The 21580-nt window shown below is 52.3% G+C and overlaps 2 protein-coding genes and 1 non-coding gene across 3 annotated transcripts; 1 reads left to right on the plus strand and 2 right to left on the minus strand.

Moving 5' to 3' along the window:
* Positions 1 to 1735: 1735 nt before the first annotated feature.
* Misp3 (MISP family member 3) lies at positions 1736 to 3646 on the minus strand. The gene is made up of 3 exons (XM_021220823.2): positions 2663 to 3646; positions 2237 to 2310; positions 1736 to 2018 (listed from the first exon to the last, which is right to left on the minus strand). The coding sequence occupies exons 1-3, from the start codon at positions 3204 to 3206 to the stop codon at positions 2004 to 2006; spliced, it is 633 nt and encodes a 210-aa protein (XP_021076482.1). The 5' UTR covers positions 3207 to 3646; the 3' UTR covers positions 1736 to 2003.
* Positions 3647 to 7100: 3454 nt separating this feature from the next.
* Positions 7101 to 7207, minus strand: LOC115062736. Its single transcript, XR_003842665.1, has one exon. It is a non-coding gene; the product is annotated as a U6 spliceosomal RNA (small nuclear RNA).
* Positions 7208 to 12405: 5198 nt separating this feature from the next.
* On the plus strand, positions 12406 to 21207 carry Palm3 (paralemmin 3). Its single transcript, XM_021220730.2, has 7 exons — positions 12406 to 12470; positions 15578 to 15626; positions 17165 to 17245; positions 17713 to 17855; positions 17964 to 18048; positions 19022 to 19067; positions 19196 to 21207. The coding sequence occupies exons 1-7, from the start codon at positions 12430 to 12432 to the stop codon at positions 20962 to 20964; spliced, it is 2214 nt and encodes a 737-aa protein (XP_021076389.1). The 5' UTR covers positions 12406 to 12429; the 3' UTR covers positions 20965 to 21207.
* The last annotated feature ends 373 nt before the right edge of the window (positions 21208 to 21580 follow it).

Raw genomic sequence — 21580 nt, forward strand, 5'->3', positions numbered from 1 at the left:
GTTCAAATCCCAGCAACCACATGGTGGCTCACAACCATCCGTAATGAAATCTGATGCCCTCTTCTGGAGTGTCTGAAGACAGCTACAGTGTACTTACATGTAATAAATAAATAAATAAATAAATAAATAAATAAATAAATAAAGAAAGAGAGACAGAGGCAGGAAGATCGCTGTGAGTTCAAGGTCAGGCTGGTTCCAGCACAGTCTGAGTATTCAGGTATTCACCTGTGTATTCCAGGATGCCAGAGAAGTCTAGAAGGTGTCTTGACCTCTAGGAGCTGGAGTTATAGGAGGTATGCGCCACCCAGAGTTATGTGCTGGGAACTAAAACTGGATCTGAGTGGGCAGCATTTGTTTTCCTAGAGTTTCTCAGTTTCCTAGCTGTGCTGGAACCTGCTGGGTAGACCAGGCTGGCCTTGAACTCAAATCCACCTGTTTCTCTGCCTCCTCAGTGCTGGGATTAAAGCATGTGCTATCTTGCACAGCATAGCAGGCATTCTTAACTTCTGAGTCAGTTCTTCAGTCCTGAACTGTGTTTCAGTAACAGCTCCAGGGGCTGGAGAGATGGCTCAGTGGTTAAGAGCCATTGCAGAGGGTCCAGTTCCCAACACCCATCTCCTGTAGTTCACAGCTGTGTGTAGCTTCAGCTCTAGGGGGAATCTAACACTCTGGACTCTGAGGGCACCTGTATATCTGCGCTCTCGTGTGCATACCCCAACAAACACATACATATAATTAAAAATCAAGAGAGGTTGCTTGGCAGCTAAGAGTACTTTAGGAGGATCATGGTTCAGTTCTCAGCACTCACATGGAACTCTAGTTCTAAGGGATCTGACCCTCTTCTCACATCTGTAGGCACACACATACACACAGGCACACACACACAAGCCAACAACACACTTATACACACAGCATGAATACGACAAAATAAATCTTTTAAAACTTTCTAGGTCACCCTAGAACCACAAAGGGAATTTCAGGTCAATATGGGATATATGAAGCCATGGTTTTAAAAGAAACAAGCAAAGATGGTTACCAGAACACCTGCCAGATCCTTGATCCTTCAACACCACCGTTGGTATTTCTCTCTTTTTTTTTTTTAATATTTATTTATTTATTATATGTAAGTACACTGTAGCTGTCTTCAGACACTCCAGAAGAGGGCATCAGATTTCCTTATGGATGGTTGTGAGCCATCATGTGGTTGCTGGGATTTGAACTCAGGACCTTTGAAAGAGCAGTCGGTGCTCTTAACCACTGAGCCATCTCACCAGCCCCGGTATTTCTCTTTTAAAATTATCCTTATTTCAACTCATGTGCATATGTGTGCATTTTGTGCAAATGGGTGCCATGTTTGTTGAGATTTTCCTGGAGGAGAGAAGTGGACAATGGCTCTCCTGGACATGGAATTATAAGCAGTTGTGAGCCTCCCATGTAGATGCCGGGAACTGAACTCGGGTCATTTGCAAGAATAGCAAGCACTCTTTGGCACCTATAAAAACTGACATCTGGATACCAGAGTGGAGTCTGTGGGCCGGTGAGCAACATTTTGCGTTCTCACCACCAGGGGGCAGTAGGGCTCTGGTCTCCAGTCAGTCCAGAACAAGGAGACCAGAACGCGCTTTGAATTCCAACATTCCGGTGCGATCATTGGGTGACTTTTCCAAGCGTTCTTCACCCGCCAGCCTCCACCCCACCCAGACTAAGGAGGACCCAGAAGAAAACAGCTTGCATTAAAGCCCAGGAAAAGGAAGGAGGAGTTTATTTTATGTTTCACTCATAGGTTTGCAGGTGGTGTTCTGTTTTCCAGGGAAGACCAGACAATTCTATGGAGAAAGGTGGTTAATTCCATCGTCAGTATCAAGGATGGGTTGGACTTAAAGTTGTCATTATAGAAAGCTGGCCCTTCCCTCTCTAGGCCTTCTGCTGATCTGGAGAGGAATCCTACCCTGGTTCTCCAAAGGGTACGTTACTTCTGCCGCAGGTCCCAACCTTCAAAGACCTCAGGGTCTGCGCTCCTACAAGGAAAAGGGGAAGAGAAAGAACACCCTCAGGGAGAAGTTTGACCTCTAGGCCTCCATCTCCTCTTTACTCTCTGGTCCGCGTCTAGGACTTTTGAGTTTGGGTCAGAGTGGCGCTCCAGGGAACCAGGAGGCACCTTCTCCCTCCACCCCAGTGCCCAGGCGCAGCAGGGAAGGCTGGGAGAGCGACAAGCATCGGAAAGAGAGTCTCCCACCTTCTCCAGGCTGGTCTCCGAGGCCCGTCTCCGCGGTGGCCAGATCACCGACAACTTTCCATCTCCCCTGCTCGCTGTGGGGGAAGGGACGCTCAGCCGCGGCTGCCTCTCCTCTTGCCAGCTGGAGGATGGCCGCACCCCTTATATACATACAGGTGTGTACCCCTCCTCCCCATGGAGGCCTCCACCCAGTTCTGAGGAAAACTCTATGTAGAGAGGAACCCGAATACTACAAAGGACCCGAGAACGCCAGAAGTCAAGGTTCCAAGGTCTGATGGATGTGGGGATCCTCACTCCAGGTGTGAGAGTGAAGAACAGAAGGTGAACCCCCCCCCAGGAGAACAGTTAAGGGTCTGCAAGCCTACATATGAAGGACCACTGGAGGTGGACACAGCTGGAGCTCTAGGGCCCAGGGGGACCTCTTACGGGTGAGGCTCGGCGCTGGCTCCTCGACTTCGGCGGCGCCGTAGATGCTGCGCCGCTGCAACTGCAGCTCCCGCTCGCGCTCGCGCACTCGTCGCACCTCCTGCTCCAGCAGCGACGGGGCAACGAGCGATGGCAACTGCCCCAGTACTGGACAGCCGTCCTGAATGGCGGGGTGCAGCCGGCCTCCGGTCTCCGGCTGCCGCTGCAAGCCAGCGCCGTCCTCCGCCGCAGCCTCAAAGAAGCGCTTGAGTTCGTCCAGCGGCTGCGGCCGCCGCCGGGCGCTGGGCTCCGGAACCGCGGGGCTCGCCAGCGCCGCCTGCCTGTGAGCCTCGCGTTCGATGTCCCGTTGCATCTTCGCGCCCGCCCGAGCGCGCTCCACGGCGCGCGGCAGCGGAGTCCCGGAGCCGGGCCGGCTGAGCACCGGCCGCACGCGCAACTCGATGAGTTCCTCGCCCGCGCGACCGGGACTCAGACCCCGGCTCCGGCGCAGGCTTTCCTCGCGCTCGCAGCTGCGGCGGATTTCGCGCTGGATGGGCGTCTCCATCTGCAATTCCGCCCGCGCCGGTTTGGATGCCGCGGGCTTCCGTGGAAAACACACCTGGAGGCCTCTGAGCCGAGATGGGGGCACAACTGCCCCAGTACCTCCGTTATCCTAGTGCCAGGCGGCCCAGCTGTGGACCGCCCGGGCGCTCGGTGATCTGCTCAACTGGCACCTACGGGACCTGGCTCTTTGGCTCCAGAGTCTCCGAGTGCTCCTCTCCAGAGGTTTCCAGGACCTCAAAGCCTCCCCCAACAGCCCTCGGTGCCCTGGCTCTGCGGCACCCGGAACACGTAGCCTTAAGCTTCAGGCGACCCCAGGACTCCACTCTCGGACACCCGAGGACATGGATGTTCGGAGTTAAGCGCCCTTTGAAAATTTTAGTTCTCAGAGCCGGATTGAGATGCCCAAATAGTTAGGACACCGTGCCCTGCGCAGTACCTGTGGTTGCAGCCGCCGCCCGAGGTTCTAAGGCGTCATCGCCAGCACTCTTCTTTGACCCGCCTCTGGCCTCCAGGAACGTCCCCTGGGGGCAGGGCTGGGCACCGCCCCCGTCACCTGCCAGCTGGATTCGAGTGGCCCTGGACCCGCCCTATGGGCCAGGGCGCCTCCACTGCACTCCGGATTCCCGCCACCTGAGCACACGGGTTGACTGAAGAGATGGTTTCTTCGGAAACGGCTTCCCTGAACTCTCTACCCAGGGAGTATGTGTCGCCCTTTCCCTCTGGTACCACTCTGGCATTTTAGGGTCTTGGGTTTTTTGTTTGTTTGTTTTTTGGTTTTTTGTTTTTTCATCACTTTCCGGAGACCTGACCTCTAGCGGAGAGCCGCGCTGATCGCTGAACCACGGCCTCCTTACAGAGTGTTTCCCCGGTCGTCTTTCGCTGACCTCACTAGTCTAGGTCAGCAAGTGCCAGCCCGCGGCCAGCGACACCGCCCCCCCCGCCCCCCCCCGTGATCTCCGGGCCTTCTCTGCACACAGATCGCTGAGGCAACACAGCTCGAGTCCAGCCCGAGGGGGCGCCCCGAACCGCAGCACTGGATGCTGCTGCTACCCGGGGCTGCTCAGCTCTGTCTGGTTTGCAGAGGCGCTGCCGCCACTCAAAACCCTGGGGCAGATCCCCCACCCCCACCTTCCAGAAAAGCCCGCAAGGCGTTGGCAGCCAAGTGTCCAGCTAGAATGAGCGGCGTTTGAGGGCACAGACACTACAGGACTTCCGGACCTCAGCCGAGCAGTTGTGGCTGGAAGGCGGTCAGCTTGAACCAGGTTGCCGAGGAGGCCCAAGATGGGGCAGAGGAGCCACCTGGTTAGCGGGAGGCAGCAGCGACCTTTGTCTGGTGCCCGATCTGTCTTCCCGGACAGGGTTGATGACCCAGAGTGAGGGCTAACCACTCGTAGAGACATTTTCCACTCGCCCTTGTGGAAGCCGGCTTTCACAAAAACCAGCCCACCCCATGTTGTTCTATAGTAATCTAGAAGAAAGACAATTGCCTAAAGAAAATGAAAAGATTAAATGGGATTAAAGGAGTGGCGGCACACTGCTTTAATCCCAGCACTCAGGAGGCAGAGGCAGAGATGTCCCCATAATAGGCCGGTCCCTATTCTCCATAATGAGTTCCAGGACACCTGCATTTCCAGGTCTTGCTTCACCAAACAAATACATGGAAATAGAGGGCTACACAATCCCAACTACTTGGTCACCCTTTTCAGTCTGTCCTTCTCTTACAGAGCCTCAAACGGTGCCCCTTCTTGGGTTGAAAAGATGGCTCATCAGTTAAGAGCACGGGCTGCTCTCCCACATGACCAGGATGGTTCACACTATCTGTAACTCCAACCTCATGGGACCTGACCTCCTCCCAAACCCAGGCACTGTCCCAACATGGTGCACAGATACATGTGTAGGCACACAGCTGATACACATAAAATAAAAACAATAGTAATATTACTTAAACAATAGTAGGCCTGGGATGATGGCTTGGTTTGTAAAGTGCCCATGTACAGGACTGGGGACAGGCAGGAGGATCCATGGAGCCCCCTGGCACCTGGTCTGGCCTCGTAGATGAGCTCCAGGCTCAGCAAAGTCTCAAAAACTAAGGTGGAAGCCAGGCAGTGGTGACTTTTAATCCCAGCACTTGGGAGGGAAAGGCAGGTGGATCTCTGAGTTTGAGGCCAGCCTGGTCTATAGAGTGAATTCCAGGACAGCCAGGGATACATAGAGAAACCCCATAAAACCAAAAAATAAACAAAAGACCTGAGGTGGAAAGTGATAAAGGAAGACTCTTGACATTGACCTTTGTCTTTACCTAGTTAGGGACATACACATATACACACATACACATATACACATATACACATATACACATATACATACACTCATACACATACATACACACTCATATACATATGTACACACTCATGCACATACATACACACTTACACATACACTCATACACATACATACACACATACATGCACACTTATACATACACACATACATATACATACACACACATACATGACAAGAACCAGCCTTGGAGAGGAACCCCCTTGGAGAGGGGTTCTGAGGAAGGGGTGTTTGGGGGCGACAAACACACATACACACTCATACACATACATACACACTCATACACACATACACATGTACACACACACACACACACACATACATGCCAAGGACCAGCCTTGGAAAGGAACCCCCTTGGAGAGGGGTTCTCAGGAAGGGGTGTTTGGGAGTGGCAAGCACACACGCACATGCACTCGCACTCATATCACTTGAGGGATTGGGGACATGGCTCAGTAGAGGGCTTCTATAGCATGCACAAAGCCCAGGGGTCTGTCCCAGCACTGCTATGGTGGTGCATGTGTGCCTGTGATCCCAACATTTGGGGTAGAAACAGGAGAATCAGAAGCTTATCCTTGACTGCACTGTAAGTTCGAGGCCAGCCTGGGGGGCTGTTTTAACAAATACTTTGTGTCTATGAGGCATGGTGTACTTTATCACTTCATCTCATGGGTGTGGTCTCTCTATCCAGGCTCTTGATGCCTAAGCAAATGAACCTTCTCCATCAATACTTATGATGCTCCCTTCCTCCTTCCCTCCCTCCCTGCCTCCCTCCCTTCCTCCCTCTCTCAGTGGACTTGGTCCGTCCCTGCCCTTTCCCACCTGGCTTCACTTGACTTGGGCACTGTTCCCTTCTCACACTCTGGTCCATTCACTGATGGCTTCTACCAAGGTCATCAGGCGGGAGAGATGGCAAACAGGGCATTTCTTCTGTGATTCTCCCTCGAACCCACTGGCCACCTTCAACCACAAACCAAGTGGTCTCTAGGGATGGGACAGCAACTGTGTGCTGCTAAGCTAGGAGACTGTATTATGTGAAAGGTGGGGCTTCCTTCATTTAGCGCCGTGGTTACTCTTTCTCTACTTTGGTTTTGGTTTTGGAGATGTTATGAATATGCACGTGCACACGGGTTTATTTGGATGACTGCTGATGCCTTTGGGTCTTCTGGAGTCCAAGGTACAGTCATGAGCCACCTTGAATGGGTACTGGACCAAACCAGGATTTTTTTTTTTTTTTTTTGAGACAGGGTTTCTCTCTGGCTGTCCTGGAACTCACTCTGTAGACCAGGCTGGCCTCGAACTCAGAAATCTGCCTGCCTCTGGATTAAAGGGGTGCGACACCACTGCCCAGCTTAAACCAGGATTTTTTTTTTTTTTTTGACATTAAAATCCTAGGATGTTTATTACAAAGGTAAACCCTGATCCTTGATAGGCTTATCGGTAGGATTTCTGGTATCAGGCACGGGCACCAGGACCTCCAAACTTTTTGGATTCACAGCGACGTGGGTTAGCTACAAGCAGGGTCCGATCGTACTGGATGAGGATATCTTTGATCTCCAAAAATATGGAACGCTTCACGAATTTGCGTGTCATCCTTGCACAGGGGCCATGCTAATCTTCTCTGTATCGTTCCAATTTAAGTATATGTGCTGCCGAAGCAAGCACAAACCAGGATCTTCTTAAGAGGAGTTTCTTTTTTAAAATGTGTTTTATTTTTATTTATGTGTAGGTGCCTGTGGAGGCCAGAAGAGGGCAGCAGATCCCCTAGAGTTAGAGTTACAGGTGGTGGTGTGTTGCCCGATATGGGTGCAGAGAATCGATCGCTGGTTCTTTGCAAGAGCAGTGAGCACTCTTAACCACTAAGCCATCTCACCAGATGTTATTTTTGTTTTGAGATAGGCCTCACTGTGTAGCCCTTACAGGCCTGGTGCTCAACATGCATACCAGGCTGGCCTTAAACTCCCGGAGATCAGCAGAAGCCGTCAGAGCGCCGGGAGTAAAGGTCTATGCTACCATACCCAGCTGTTGTTTGGTTTTTGTGGTGTGACACTGTTCCTGGGGAGACATGAACAAACATTTACTCACCCCAAATACGGAACCAATGACAGGCCAAAGTAAGGAGACCACTAAAGTCCAACGTGGTGAAAGCAATACGTTTTATTGGGGTTCCTCAGAGGAGTATGGATGAAGAGTTAGTTACAGGAACAGAAATGACTCAAGGACAGCTGCATTCCTGAAAATCCTAACACAGCAGTGGTGACAGCTCAGATTCAGAGGGATAGTGTCCATGACCATTATGGCAGGGACCATGGTGGCAGGCAGACAGTGAGAAAGAGGGAGGGAGGGAGGGAGGGAGGGGAGGAAGGGAGGGAGGGAGAGAGAGAACTAACCGGGAATACTATGGACATTTAAAACCTCACACATCCCAGCCACAGTGACATACCTCCTCCAACAAGGCCATACTGTCTAATCCTTCCCAAGCAGTCTACCAACAGGGGACCAATATTCAAATATATAAGCCCATGGAGGGCATTCTCATTCAAACGGTCATACTCACGGTTACTAAAATTACTTACCTTGGGGGAGATATAAACATCACCTACGCCCTTCCTTCTTTGTCCCCAAATTTTCTACCAAAATCCATGTCGGGAGCCAGTGAGTTCCTAAGACTTAGAGCAGTGAGTGAGGAGTTAGGCCTGCGTCCTGGATGCAGGCTTCCCAGTGGCTGAGTAGATGGGATCCTCCCCTTCCACCTTTCCCCAGCCCCTCCCAGAGACCCAGAGGACGCATGCAATCCGAGCAGAAGCCACAGACATCAAACCCACCTGCCCCAGATGGACACTTGGAGGTGTCTAAGTTTGGGCTAAGAGGACAGTCCTAAATAACACGCACACAGAGGCTGCCCATGGCAATGCACATCCACAACACCAGCATCACGGCGAGGTGGGAGGGGCTCGGAGCATGCGCAGCAGACACAAGCAATCCTGTCTCAAACAAGACAGCCGCCAAAGACCCACACAGGAGATTGGTCTTGTACCTTGACAGGAGCAGCATGGCATGCGCGCGCGCGCGCGAACACACACACACACACACACACACACACACACACACACTTGGATTTTGTTTTTGTTTTTTTGAGACAGGGTTTCTTTGTGTAGCCCTGGCTGTCCTGGAACTCACTCTGAACTCGAACTCCGAAATCCGCCTGCCTCTGCCTTCCAAGTGCTGAGATTAAAGGTGTGCGCCACCACTGCCCGGCCACACTTGGATTTTTAAAAAGCAACTTAAGAGTCAAGGCAGGTATGCTCTCACGCACTTGTCACTTCAATTTAGGAGGGTGAGGCAGGAGGATTGAGAGTTTCAGGTCAACCGGGGCTACACTGTCTAAAACCAAACCAAAGCCCCAGGATTTGATGTCCCCCCCCCCTCAGCTCCTTCTGGATGATCGTTGAAGCCCACTGGTTCTGCCTGGAAGCCTATTCTCACTGTAAATGCTTCTTACCATGCCTGTCCCATCCAACACCCCATCACCCTGAAAGTGTCCCTCAAACTTGAAATAAAAATCCAAATTCCTGACCCCTGACCACACAGTCCTGCACAGTCTCAGGTGTCATGTTCTGACCACAATCCATCCCAGCTTCCTGCTTCTCTCAACACTACCACCACCTTACACCACGGTGCCTCTGCGTGGCTTCCCTCTGCTTCAAACAACTCCTCCTGTGGCTGCTTCCTGCTGCTCAGGACTCAGTAGAAATGCCATTTTTCAGCTGGGCGTGGTGGCGCACGCCTTTGATCCCAGCACTTGGGAGGCAGAGGCAGGTGGATTTCTGAGTTCGAGGCCAGCCTGGTCTACAGAGTGAGTTCCAGGACAGCCAAGGCTATCCAGAGAAACCCTGTCTCGAAAAAACAAACACCCCCCCCCCCAAAAAAAAGAAATGCCATCTTTCAAAGAACTGCTTGTTGATCACTTAACATGCTATAGGAATTCTTCTGCAGTCATCGCCTGATCTTGTCCAACCTCAGGGCTTCCGAAGCACGGCAATAGCAGAGCACCTGCCAAGACTCCCCAGCGACGTGCTGAGCATCTCCTCCTCGGTGCCAGCGTACTTATCCAAAAACTCTGAGTTCTTTCCCCAGCACCACAAGAACAAGCCGACCGTGGTGCAGTTACCACAGGCCGGCTCGCTGTTACTTGTCCCCCCTGTCATAATCAAGGTTTATGGTTCTGTTCCTGCCTCTCTTTCCATCTCTCTACATTCTCTGCCACCCCACCTAGACTAGCTCCTGGCCCACGAAAACAAAATTATTTCTACGTATGCTGTGTATAGCTTTAATCCTAGCACTCAGGACAGAGAGTTTGGTGGGAAGTTAGCACGCCTTTTAATCCCAGCACTTGGGAGGCAGAGGCAGGTGGATTTCTGAGTTCGAGGCCAGCCTGGTCTATAGAGTGAGTTCCAGGACAGCCAGAGCTATACAGAGAAACCCTGTCTCGAAAAAACCAAAAAAAAAAAAAAAAAAAAGTAGAACCCACACAGTAGAATAGAAAAACAAAAGCACTGATGGTTGCCATAGTGTGGCCAAGCTGAGGGCAGGGTGGTAGCCACCCTACAGGGCAGTCTTACAAGTCCAGTGCTCAGGAGATGGAGGTAGGAGGTCAGGCTTTCAAGCCTCCACTACATAGTGACTTTGAGACCATTTTGGGCTACATGAGACCTCCTTCCCCTCCGCCCAAGCCAATAAATAAATAAATGAAAAAAAAAAAAGAAAAAGAAAAGAAAACATGATGCTGAGTGAGAGAGGTTTAATACAAATGGCTACATTGTGTCAATTCCCCCCCCACAGCGTTTCCCCCCCATTCCTGCCTCTGTGTGTGTGTCAGAAAGAGAGAGAGAGAGAGAGAGAGAGAGAGAGAGAGAGAGAGAACACACGCAAGCCCCACACAAAGCTATAGGGGTGACAGCTGCCTAAGGGTGACTGCCATGGGACCCCTGCTTCCTTCTGGAGATGCTCTTGATCTAGATAGGAGCAAGGGCTGCCTGTCACTGTGCACGTGCTAACTGCCACAAATGGAAAATGCTGTTAAAGAATATTCCAAGCTTCTGGAACTCCCCAGCCCAGAGTCCAGAGTCCCTGCTGCATGAGCACGAGGACCTGGGCTTGGCTCCCCAGCACCTACGGGAAAATCCCACGGGAGCCCCTGTCTCTCAGCCCAGCAAGTGAAGGCAGAGGCACCTGTGTCCCCGAGCCTTATTGGCCAGCAAGCTAGCCAAGTATGGAAGCCTTGGTTCAATGAGAGGCCTTATCTCAGCAAATACGGTGGTGACTGACACCAGCAATTACCTCTGTGTGCACAGGACTAGGACACATGGGTATAGACATTAAACAGGGCAGGGGTGTGGCTCAGTGCTGAGGACCTGCCTACCAGGTTCAACTCCAGCACACATACAAATATGTATTCATATATGCACACATATATGTCCTCTTGTCATAGAAATATGTTTTCAGAATAGTCTAGAAGCTTAAATTCAACTCCCCCCACCCCCACCCCAGTTCTGGGGATTGAATCTAGGGCCTTATGTGTATACCAAGCAAGCTCTCTACCACAAAACCACATGTCCAACACCCCATCCCCACCCCCTTAGTTCTAGACAATGTATTACTAAGTTTCCTAGACTGGTTTTTAACTCATTTTGTAACCCAAGGGAGGTTTGACCTTGCCATTCTCCTACCTGAGCCTTCCTGGAAGTGGGATTCCAAGTCAGGGGACCTACCTGGCTCAGGTTCAATCAAACCTTTAGATTTTTGTTTGTTTGGTTGCTTTTGTTTCTTTCTTTCTTTTTCTTTTTTTGTTTTGTTTTGTTTTGTTTTGTTTTTTGTTTTTTCGAGACAGGGTTTCTCTGTATAGCCCTGGCTGTCCTGGAACTAACTCTGTAGACCAGGCTGGCCTCGAACTCAGAAATCTGCTTGCCTCTGCCTCCCAAGTGCTGGGATTAAAGGCGTGTGCCACCACGCCCGGCCCAAACCTTTAAACCTTTAGATTCTTAAGAGTCTGTACTAGACTGTGGAACATAGGCCATTCCAGCCCTTGACAACAGCCCCAATCCAGTATGGTGGAACCTGTGCTTCCAGGAGAGATACTCAACTTTACATGCCCAAAGTGGCCCGTGGAGCCCTGAAGCAGTCAGGAGAGGAGAGGCCTAGATGTGGGTAAGTTTACCACTTGGTCTGGTGGGGGAAGGGGTCCTTGCTCAGAGGAAGGGCGGAAAGACATTCTTGGTAGTAAATTGGAGGCCATTTCCCTATCGTTTCTTATTTCTACCCCTCATCCCTAAACATTAAATAGCACAACGGGGTCTTCTGACCTGCAGGCCAATTGAAGTTATTCTCCCATTTCACAGCGGGGCAAACTGAAGCCTTGAAACCTGAGGCAAATTGTCCACAGTGACCCACATCCTGGGCTTCTTGGTTGCCATGGTCTCTGAAAGCCGGGTCAGAGAGCTCTCCCTACAGCATGCTCCAAGTTCCTAGAAGGGAGAGCCAATGACTCTGGGCTTTTACTAAAACTTTCCTGTGTGAGTGCCCAACGCAGGCGCGTGTTCCCCGGCGGCCGCCGGTCAGTGCTTGGCTGCTGTCCCCCACCTGCTGGAGCATCGGCGTGGCTGCGTGCGTGTGAACTGGGAGGCAGCCTAGCGCAGCGTGAAGGCCAGAGGCTGGTAAATAATTCATCCTGAGAAGTTGATAGCGTTCCCCAGCACTGCCCCAGCCCCAACCGGGCCGCGCCTCCCGCCCAAACCAGCTGGACCTGCTCTCCCGCTCCGCCCCACAGCCCCCTCCCATCAACCAGGGCCCAGTCTGGGGCCTTTGGCTCACACCTCTACTGGGCAGTGATGGCTCTGCAGACCCCAGTGTTGTCCCCGGCCACACCCACGTAAGTGTCTGGAGTGGGGGCGGGAGGACGGAGTGGAAAGGTTGGGGTGTGGAGGGGGGGCGCCGGCCTGGCCCAGGAGCCCCAACTGGCCTTTCCTAAGGAGCCGAGGGGAGCACAAGGGGAGGTGGTGGCCAAACCTGGGACCCATTCAGAGCCAAGTCTCCAGAGAGCTAGGCCTTCTGCAGAGTTAGGGGACAAAGGGTGTCAGGATCCAAGAATGTGCATCCAAGTGTAATCCTGGTCACCAACCCCCTCAAGAATGCAGAGAGAAAATGCTAGAGATTCCAGGGAGAAAGGCGCGCCCCAACCTCCAAAGATTGGCAAAGTCTTTGGAGGCAATGGCCACCCCTCCGCTCCTGGTCAGCAGCAACTCTTATGGCTGGGGCACGACCTTGGAGTTAGAGATGAGCGACGTGGATGCAGGTGTGGGGAGTTCGCCCGCCTTAGGGGAGGCTTTTTCAAAATGAGAGAGGTTTGGTTCAGTCACCAGCTCTTGCCTACTATGCGGCTATCCATCCTAAGTAGGGAATGGGATGGCTAGAGGGGCTCCAAGCGATTATAGAAACTTCTAGAAAGAGGGCTTCCCTCCAGTAGGGACCCCAATTCTGTCCTTTACTCTTCCGTGCCCTTCATTGCATTATTCACCAAGTACAAACCTGGTTGCTTAGCAATGGGAACTCGATCTCCCCCTCCCCCCCCCAAGGAAGAGTTAGGGAGATAGCATCTTAGGATTGGGACAGCTGAGGGGGACTTCAACCCTCCCCCAAGGACAGAGTGATGAGCAAGAGTCTAGACTTCCCTAGGGACATCTGTCAGGCAACTTTCAGCCCTTGCCCTAGTCGAAATCCCCTCCTCTAGGAGGATCTTTGGCCTCCTGTGTGTATCCAAATGAAGGTCCCTAGAGCCCCTGAACCCTGCACTGTGTGCTGCCAGCACTGAGGGAGAAGTCCTTTGTGTCCTCATTCAGCCTCCTGACTTCAGACATGCTCTGTGTGTGTGTGTGTGTGTGTGTGTGTGTGTGCGCGCACGCGCGCGTGCGCATGTGTGTGTGTGTGAATGCATTTGTGTGTGAGTGTGTGAGTGAATGTGGTGTGTGAGTGCATGTGTGGAAGAGTGATAACTGAATGTGAATGTGTGTGGGTAGATGTGTGTGTTCTGTGGATGTGGATGTGTAACTGTGTGTCTATAAGAGTGTGTTGTTGTATGTGTGTATGTCTTCTGTGAATGTGTGTATGCACATATGAGAGGTGTGGGTGCATGCATGTGTATGAGTGTGAGTGTGTGTACATGAGAGTGTGTGGGTACGTGTGGTAGGTGTGTCCTCTGTGAGTGTGAGTGTGTGTCACAAGAGTGTTTGCAAAGGTGTGAGGTATAAGTGTGTGTGTGTGCATGTTTGTGTGTGTGTGTATGTGTGAGTGTTAAGAGTGTATGTGCATAGCCAGGCATGGTGGCGCACGCCTTTAATCCCAGCACTTGGGAGGCAGAGGCAGGCAGAATTCTGAGTTCAAGGCCAGCCACAGAGTGAGTTCCAGGACAGTCAGTTCTACACAGAGAAACCCTGTCTCAAAAAAGCCAAAAAAAAAAAAAGAGTGTATGTGCATACTAGAATGTGTGCAAGGGTATGAGAGTCCAAGTGTGTGTGTGTATGTGTTAGTGGGGAGAGAGGACAACCCTGTGTGGTTTCTGATTCTCACCTTGTTTGAGACAGGCTCTTGTTTGCTGCTGCACACACCAGGCTCCCCCTGCTGCTGCTGCAGAGCTGGGAGGATAGAGCCATCTTTTCAGTTTGTTCTGGGTATCTGCTCACAGAGCCACATCTCCAGTCCCTCGGACAAGTCTATTTGCTATTCCTCAGAACCTCAGTTTCCCCTCCGGAAAACAGGAACGTTAGTATTGTTTGCCTTCTAGGATCACAAGGAAGATAAAATGTTTCTACAGATAGGGCTTGTCTCAGCCTGACCGGCACGTGGCTTGTGGCTACTTTGGCCAGGTCTGTTCTTAGCAGGAATGTCAGATGCAAGCGTGGACTGCAGCCAGCAAATGGTGAGGGGTGGGGCCTGAGCAGTGGTGGCTTGTGGCCCAGCGGAAGCCTTGCAGGGCACTTAAAGCCCTATAAATAGCACTGTTATGCCTTCAGGGTGTGTCAGGAGGATCTGAAAGGAGACAGTTGGAACTTGGACTATGCTACTGGGATTCTCTCCCCTATGTTAGCATTTAAATTAATAAACACTTAAAGATCTCAGTGCCCACCATGTCTGGCGTGAAGGATGACAGGCAGGTAGATATCCCTTTATGACCATTGGCGGATGTGGGGTTAGCACAGCCCCCCCCCAACTGTTGCTCAGTGGGCAGTGATCATGTTATTTTGACAATACCTGTCCCCTAACTGAAGATCCAGAGTCCTCCGTCCCCCCTCCCCGGAAGCTGGGAAGCAGGTGATGCTGACAGAATTCAATTAGGACAATGGTGCAGAAATGTCAGGTTAAACCTCAAACTTCAAGTCACCCTTGAAGCACTAAGTCCACAACTAGGCAGGATGGCCCACTGACCTTTGTCCCCAGCAGGAAGGGGGTAGACAAGTAAAAAAGAGACAACCCTGGAGTTACCATGGTGATGGTTTAATGGTTACTTCTCTCCCTCACATTCCTTCATACCCCACACCCTAGGGCTAAGGGCTATAGAGTAGAAGATAAGGTTCAGAGCGAATATGGACTACCCATACACCGCGTTTGGAGCCTGGCAGGATTTGTGAATGTTTGTGGGAGTCTGTAGAAATAGTTCTTGTAATTAAGCATAAGTTGTATTAAGTGCAGGAATTACTCAAATTGTTCTCTTGCACAACTGGAGTCAAGCTACCCCTGCCCATTTCACAGATGAGACCGAGGCTAAGAAAGACGTAAGACAGAGCTTTAGCATCATGAACTCTTGTTTTTCTCTCTCCAGACTCAAGGTTCTTCCCTGATGGAGAGGGGAAAACAGAGGCAAAGCACTGGGTTCTCTCTTGGCAGCCCAGTGTTCTGAGTTAGAAAACAGACACTTAGGAGCCTGCCTGCTGAGGGATGGGGTCCCGAGCAAACACTATCTCAGTTCATGTGCTCTCCTCCCAGGGTCATGGCGGAGAGCGCCCTCTATCGGCAGCGGCTGGAGGTCATCGCTGTAAGTGTTACACTCCCAGAGCCCTGAGAATCCCCAGACGTTCTTCAGGCTTCTTTGTGGCCTGCCCCATCTGGGTAGAGAATGTTTACCCCATAGGACGTGAGTATGGCTCTGTGAAGAACCGAGTTCCATCCTGTCCCGGGCATCCCTCAGGCAGCTCCCGTGTTGGTCTCTGTCACTCGCTGAACAGAAGGTGTCATTTGGCACACCCAGAAACACCTCCACCAGTGCAACCCAAGCTCCCTACTTTTCAGATCGCTCTGTTTCTTGTACCCCACCCTTAGAGTCCTCCCTTAGGGAACCCTGGTGAGACTGTCCTTCTGGCCCCCTCTCCTCCATTACTCTTGTTTGCCCGTGCGCTTCTCACCTCTGCTCCTGTTTCTGACTGCCCTCTCTGCACCCCATTCCTCACTAGCCTACTTCCGGAGGCCCTCAGCTTTCAGCACCTTGATCTTCACATTCCATATTTCTGACTACCACTATGCATCTCTATTCTCCAAACATGCTTTGCATTCTGTATTTCTACACCCCACACTTCAGAACCCTTTCTAGAACCCATTTCTAGACCTCACCTCTGAACCCTGACTCCACCACTCTGCACCTGCCCCTCTTACACACACACACACACACACACACACACACACACTTTGTGCTCCGTTTCTCTGGCTTCCACCGTCTGCACCTCCTCTTTTGGCACTCCGTGTCAGGTGTCACTTCTTAGCAACCCACCTTTCTGTAGCCACTTCTGTACCTCGACCCTGAATTGCCCCTGTTCCCTAAGTCTCCGATCACCTGTTGTACCCCTCCTTTTTCTAACCCTTTCTTTTGTAGCACACCTTTCTAACTTCTCCACCTCTCCATTCCCATTTTTTTCTGGTCTATCCTCAGCACCTCAACTTTAAGCAGTGCTCTTGGGTACTGTGCACAATCACCTTGGAAGGTCATGTCTTTCAACACAACCTGCGCCCTGATTTACTGCACATCTTTGTACCCTATCTCTGCGTTACCTCTATATATGCCTGAATCTCTCTGGATGTCTACCTCTGCGCCCCCATTTTGGACTCCATCTTGCTAGCACCTTCTCTTTATCTGGACCCACACATCCCTGAACCCCTCCCCCCACCCTTTTTTAACGATTTTTTTCCCAGCAGGGTTTCTGTAGCCCAAAGTAGCCTCTAATTGGCTACTCCCTTTCTAGTCCAAGCTGGCCTGGAACTCATGGAGGTCGTCCTACTGAGTCTTGGGGTTACCAAGCGCGTTCACCTTGCCTTCCCTTCTTAGAAGTCCAAAACCCTAGTCCCCATCTCTATGCCCCGCCCTCACGCCCCCATTTGCGGACCACCATTGGGCGCGGGCCTGGCTTCCGCAGCAAGAGGGCGCGGCTGCCTGGTCCTGCCCCGCTCCGCCCCTCTCGCTGCTGACTCAGCGCTCTGCGGCCCCCGCCCGCGGGAGGACGCCCCGGGAGTCCCGGGAGCCCCGAGGAGGCGGGCGGAGGGCGGCACTGGACTCGCCCGCAGCTCTGGGTCGTGTGTGCGCAGGAGAAGCGGAGGCTGCAGGAGGAGATCGGCGCCGCGCGTCGCGAGCTGGAGGAGGAGAAACTCCGCGTGGAGCGGCTCAAGGTTGGGGGCTCCCATCCAGTCCGGGGAAGTGAAGTGGGGTGTCTGTGTGAGTCTGGCTGAAAGACAATAGGAACCTCTGCCCAATTTGGGAAGGGGGAGATGAAGAGGAGGCGGGCGAAAGGTAGCCATGAAGACAGCTGTCCCACTCTGGAAGAGTATGGGGGACAGAGGATGGTGGAGAGCTTCATTCCAGTTTGGTGGTGATGAGAGAAACCTTAGGCCAACGTTGGGGTGGAGAGGGGCGCATTGAGAGGTCTTTCCGGGCCTAGCAGAGCCAGTCGACTGGGCAGAATGGAAGGATAATGGTTGCATGCCTCTGCTTGGGAAGGCTGTATGCTGGCATGGTGTTGGGGGACGAGATATGGACATGTCTCCCATCCTGATGGGTGAGCCCTCTGGGTGGTTGCAAGCAATGGGTGGGGAGGTAGGCTTCCTGTGGCCAGTCTGGACTCTCGTTCCATACCCAGAGGAAGTCTCTCCGAGAACGTTGGCTCATGGACGGGGCAGCTGAAGGGCCAGAGCGGCCGGAGGACCCCGCCTCCGAAGACCCACAGTCGCCCGAGGGACAGGCCCAGGCTCGAATTCGCAACCTGGAAGACAGTTTGTTTTCGTGAGTTGAGAATCCCTGATTTTGAGCCATGCCCCAGCCTTTAGCAGCCCTAAGAAATGGAGCAGGTTTGGTCCAGATCAGCCTCCAGCAGCCTCCTTTCTCCCTCAGCCTCCAGTCACAGCTACAGCTGTTGCAAAGTGCGTCCACAGGTGCTCAGCACAGACCTGCCGGCAGGCCCGCCTGGCGCAGAGAGGTGAGCAGGGCCTGAAAGAGGTGGAGAGGAGGGGGCTGTGGTCAGCAGGGTTAGAACAGGACACGGTGGAAATGTGCTCTCTCAAAACGAAGCCTCTGCCTTGGTATGTAGGCAAACCCCACTCACTGTTCTGTGTTCTGTGCAAGTTGGTTGGCTTGTCTAGACCTTAGTTTGCTCATCCCTAAAAGAGGAACACCAACTCAGAAGTGCCTTTGGAAGGGCCAATGAGATTATAATTGAAAACAGTTAGCCCAGTCTCAAAGCCCACGACCTTGAACTTCCTGCTCCAGCTTTCCCAGTGGTAGGATTACAGGTTTCTACTACCAAGCCTTGATCACAAAGGGACTTTGTGTGCATGCAGGTGTGTGAATACAGGTGTGTGCAGCTGCCCCATCGTCTTTCTTCACATCTTTCCTTCACTCCATGCTGTTCACAGTGTCTCTCTTTTATCATTCCCTTTATCGTCTGGCTCACCCGGGGAAGCACTGTATAACCTTAGCCTCGAACAATGGTCTCCAACTCAGCACTCTGGACAGGGCACACCCCACTTGGCACGCCTCCTGAAGCCACGCACAGCTCAGTCTCTAGGGAAAACCTTGTCACCCCAGACCTCTCCGGGCTTCTTCCGTTTTACCGCTTCGTTCTCTCCCCTTACTATTTGCAAACACGGCTTATTTATTTGTTGTTACGTTTATTACTTACCTCCTCCCATTGGAACTTTAAAAAGTCTGATTGCATCAGGTCTTTGCAGGTTGAGGATGTGGCTCAGCAGCAATATTGCACTAGTCTAGTGTGGCCCAGGCTTTGGGTTCCATCCCAATACTTCCATCCTTCCCCCAAATCCTTTATAGTCACCTCAGAAGCTGGCCATGCAAGTATTAACATGGCATACTGTTTAAGTGGGTGGGGCACAAACATACCTGGGAAGTAAAACCTGGGACCAATTTTGACCTTGTTTCTATTCTCCTTGCAGGGTCCCCGTCCTCTCTCTCAGCCTGCCATGGATGCAGCTCCTACAGGTAAGCGTTGGAGTCCCCGAGGCCTGGGGTACAGTCACCACCAGATCATGTGACTCAAAAGAACCTGGGGTAAGGGTCCTGTTATTTCCCCCCATCATCCTGACCTCCCTGTCCTTGATTTCCCCCAGCCCCCACAGATGTGGACAAGCGAACTTCCCTGCCAGATGCTCCAGCGGGCATGTCCCCTGAGTCTCCTTCGGATCCCAGGGAGGAGTCCACTGGGGTTCTACCAGCCTCGAGGCCATCCCCTGAAGCTATGGGGACGTCTTCAGAAGCCAATGGCCCCTGCCCTGGGCACAGCCCTCTCCCAGAGCAGCTGAGTTTAGGGGTGTCGAGTGTCACTAAGGCCAAAGGAGATGGTGCAGTGGAGGTGGTTTGGGCTGGGCTTAGAGCCACCGAAAACAGTGCCACAGGCCCCACAGATGTGGAGCTGGAGGCTAAGGTAGAAGAAGTGGTTCTGGAGGCCATTGGGGCCAGGCAGGGCACCAGCAGCCCTGAGCTCCCCACTTGGGTGAAGGAGGGCAGGGGTGTGGTGGAAGTGGTCTGGGAAGGGCTGGGAGGCAGGGATCTTGATGTCACAGGGGAGTCAGGCCGGGATGCAGAGGCCGTGCACACCAGTTCCCGGAGACTCCAGGAGCAATTCGAGGCTGAAACTTGCAGAAAAGAGGAAGGTGCTTCCAGAGATAGTCTTGAGGGTGCTGGGCAGGGAGGTCCTGGGGTAGAGGAGGGATCCTTCATTTGGGTGGAGAGAGTGGCTCTCGGTGAAGACTGGGAGGAGATTTTGATGGAGGGTTTGGAAGCACCGCAGGGGACGGGGTCTGCAGGAGAACCCGAGGTTTTGATTGGATCACAGCCCGGAGGAGGTGAAGCATCCTGGGAGGTGGAGAAGAGAGAAGTAGAGAAAGTGGAGGGGATAGAAGAGAAGGGAAGTGCGGAAAAGCTCGGGGCAGAGGAGGATGGTGCAGCTGTGCTGCCAGATGCGCTGCCAGATGCGACCCAGGGAAGAGAGGAAAGTGAGGCAGAAAAGGTAGAGAGAAAAGACAGTGAGGGCCCCCTTCCAGCAGAGATAGCAACAGATGAGGAAAAGTGGGAGGTGAAAGCGACGAAAGATATAGAGCCCTTGGAAGTAGAAAAGGGAGGTGAGGAGGAGCCTGACACCACTGAGAAGCCATTGGTGGCAGAAAAAAAGCCAGAGAGCTCACTGGAGGCAGAGAGAAAAGGAAGTGAGATGCCATTGGACCAGGAGAAAGATGGTGAGGGCTCATTGGACAGAGAATCAAAAACAAGTGAGATACTATTGGATGGAGAGATAGGAGATAAGAGCTCATTGGATGAAACTAAAGGAACCAAGAAACGGTTGGATGAGGAAACAGGAGGTGAGGGCGCATTGGATGAAGAAACGGAAGGAAGTAAGAAACTATTGGACAGGGAGGCAGATGGCATCGAGCCGTTCTCTGAGGTAGACAAGACCTCAGTCGCCAAGGATGATGTGAATCCAGAAGAGCAAGGCAAAGCCAACGAAGGAGCAGAGTCCCAGGAGGAGCATGTCAGCCCGCCAGGAGCCACTGTTTGTGTCCAGGAGGAGCCCAGATCAGAGGAGCAAGGACTGCATGACCCGGAGAAGCAAGAAGGCCTGGTAGAAGAGGCAGCCAGTAAGCCTGAGCCCTGTAGTGAGCCTGAGGGTCCCCCCGGGGATGCCACCCCACTCCTAGCTGAGGCCCCAGCCCCGGAGCAGCCTGGGGAAAGCCAGCCACTGCTCCATCAGGAAGTGTCCAGCACCAACCCTGACGACCACCCTGCACCTACGTACGCCCCCGCCCAGCAGCTTGAGCTGGCTGAGGCCAAAGAAACTAGTGGTCCCAAGCAGAAGACGTGCCAGTGTTGTGTGGTCATGTGAGCCTACGCCTGCCGCCAGCACCCCACTCCTCTCACAGCTACCTCGCTGCCTGGCATCCAGCAGAAGGTCCCAGGCATAGACAGGGTACCACAGGACTTGTAGTGGCACCCAGGAGCCAGAGGGCCCTGTGCTTTCTTACACCTGGGCTTTTAGATTCCCTGCCCACTGCCTGTGGCCCTGACTCCCTTCTGCAATGAAGCCTTTATACTTGAAAATTAAACGTTAAGGCACTCTGGCTTTAAGAAGAAGATTTATTTATTATGTATCTTTTATTTATTTATTTTTATTTCATGTGTGAGTGTTTTGTCAGTGCATAAGTAACCATATGTGTGCAGGGCTCACAGAAGCCAGAAGAGGGCATTGGATTCCCTGAACCTGGAGTTACAGGTGATTCTGAGCTGCCCTGTGGGTGCTGGAAACTGAACATGTGTCCTTTGCAAGGGCAGGGAACCAAACGTTGATCTACTGCAAGAACACATGGGCTCTTAACCCGTTCAGGCCCTTGAATGTGTCTTTCGAGTCACCACCTCATAGCCTACCTGGTAGTTATTCTTTTTTTTTTTTTTAATTTCCTTTTTTTAAGACTTATTTATTTTATTTATCTGAGTACACTATA

Source organism: Mus pahari, chromosome 20, assembly GCF_900095145.1.
Source record: "Mus pahari chromosome 20, PAHARI_EIJ_v1.1, whole genome shotgun sequence".
NCBI classification, from domain to species: Eukaryota; Metazoa; Chordata; class Mammalia; order Rodentia; family Muridae; genus Mus; species Mus pahari.

Excerpts from the sequence above, each read along its gene's own strand:
- Misp3 (XM_021220823.2), bottom strand. The coding sequence starts at position 3,206 with ATGGAGACGCCCATCCAGCGCGAAATCCGCCGCAGCTGCGAGCGCGAG. Across the intron at positions 2,311-2,662 it reads GCCAGCGCCGAGCCTCACCC|CGAGCAGGGGAGATGGAAAG; the intron begins GTAAGAGGTCCC and ends CTTCCCCCACAG.
- Palm3 (XM_021220730.2), top strand. The coding sequence starts at position 12,430 with ATGGCTCTGCAGACCCCAGTGTTGTCCCCGGCCACACCCAC. Across the intron at positions 17,856-17,963 it reads CTGGAAGACAGTTTGTTTTC|CCTCCAGTCACAGCTACAGC; the intron begins GTGAGTTGAGAA and ends TTTCTCCCTCAG. Across the intron at positions 18,049-19,021 it reads GGCCCGCCTGGCGCAGAGAG|GGTCCCCGTCCTCTCTCTCA; the intron begins GTGAGCAGGGCC and ends TTCTCCTTGCAG.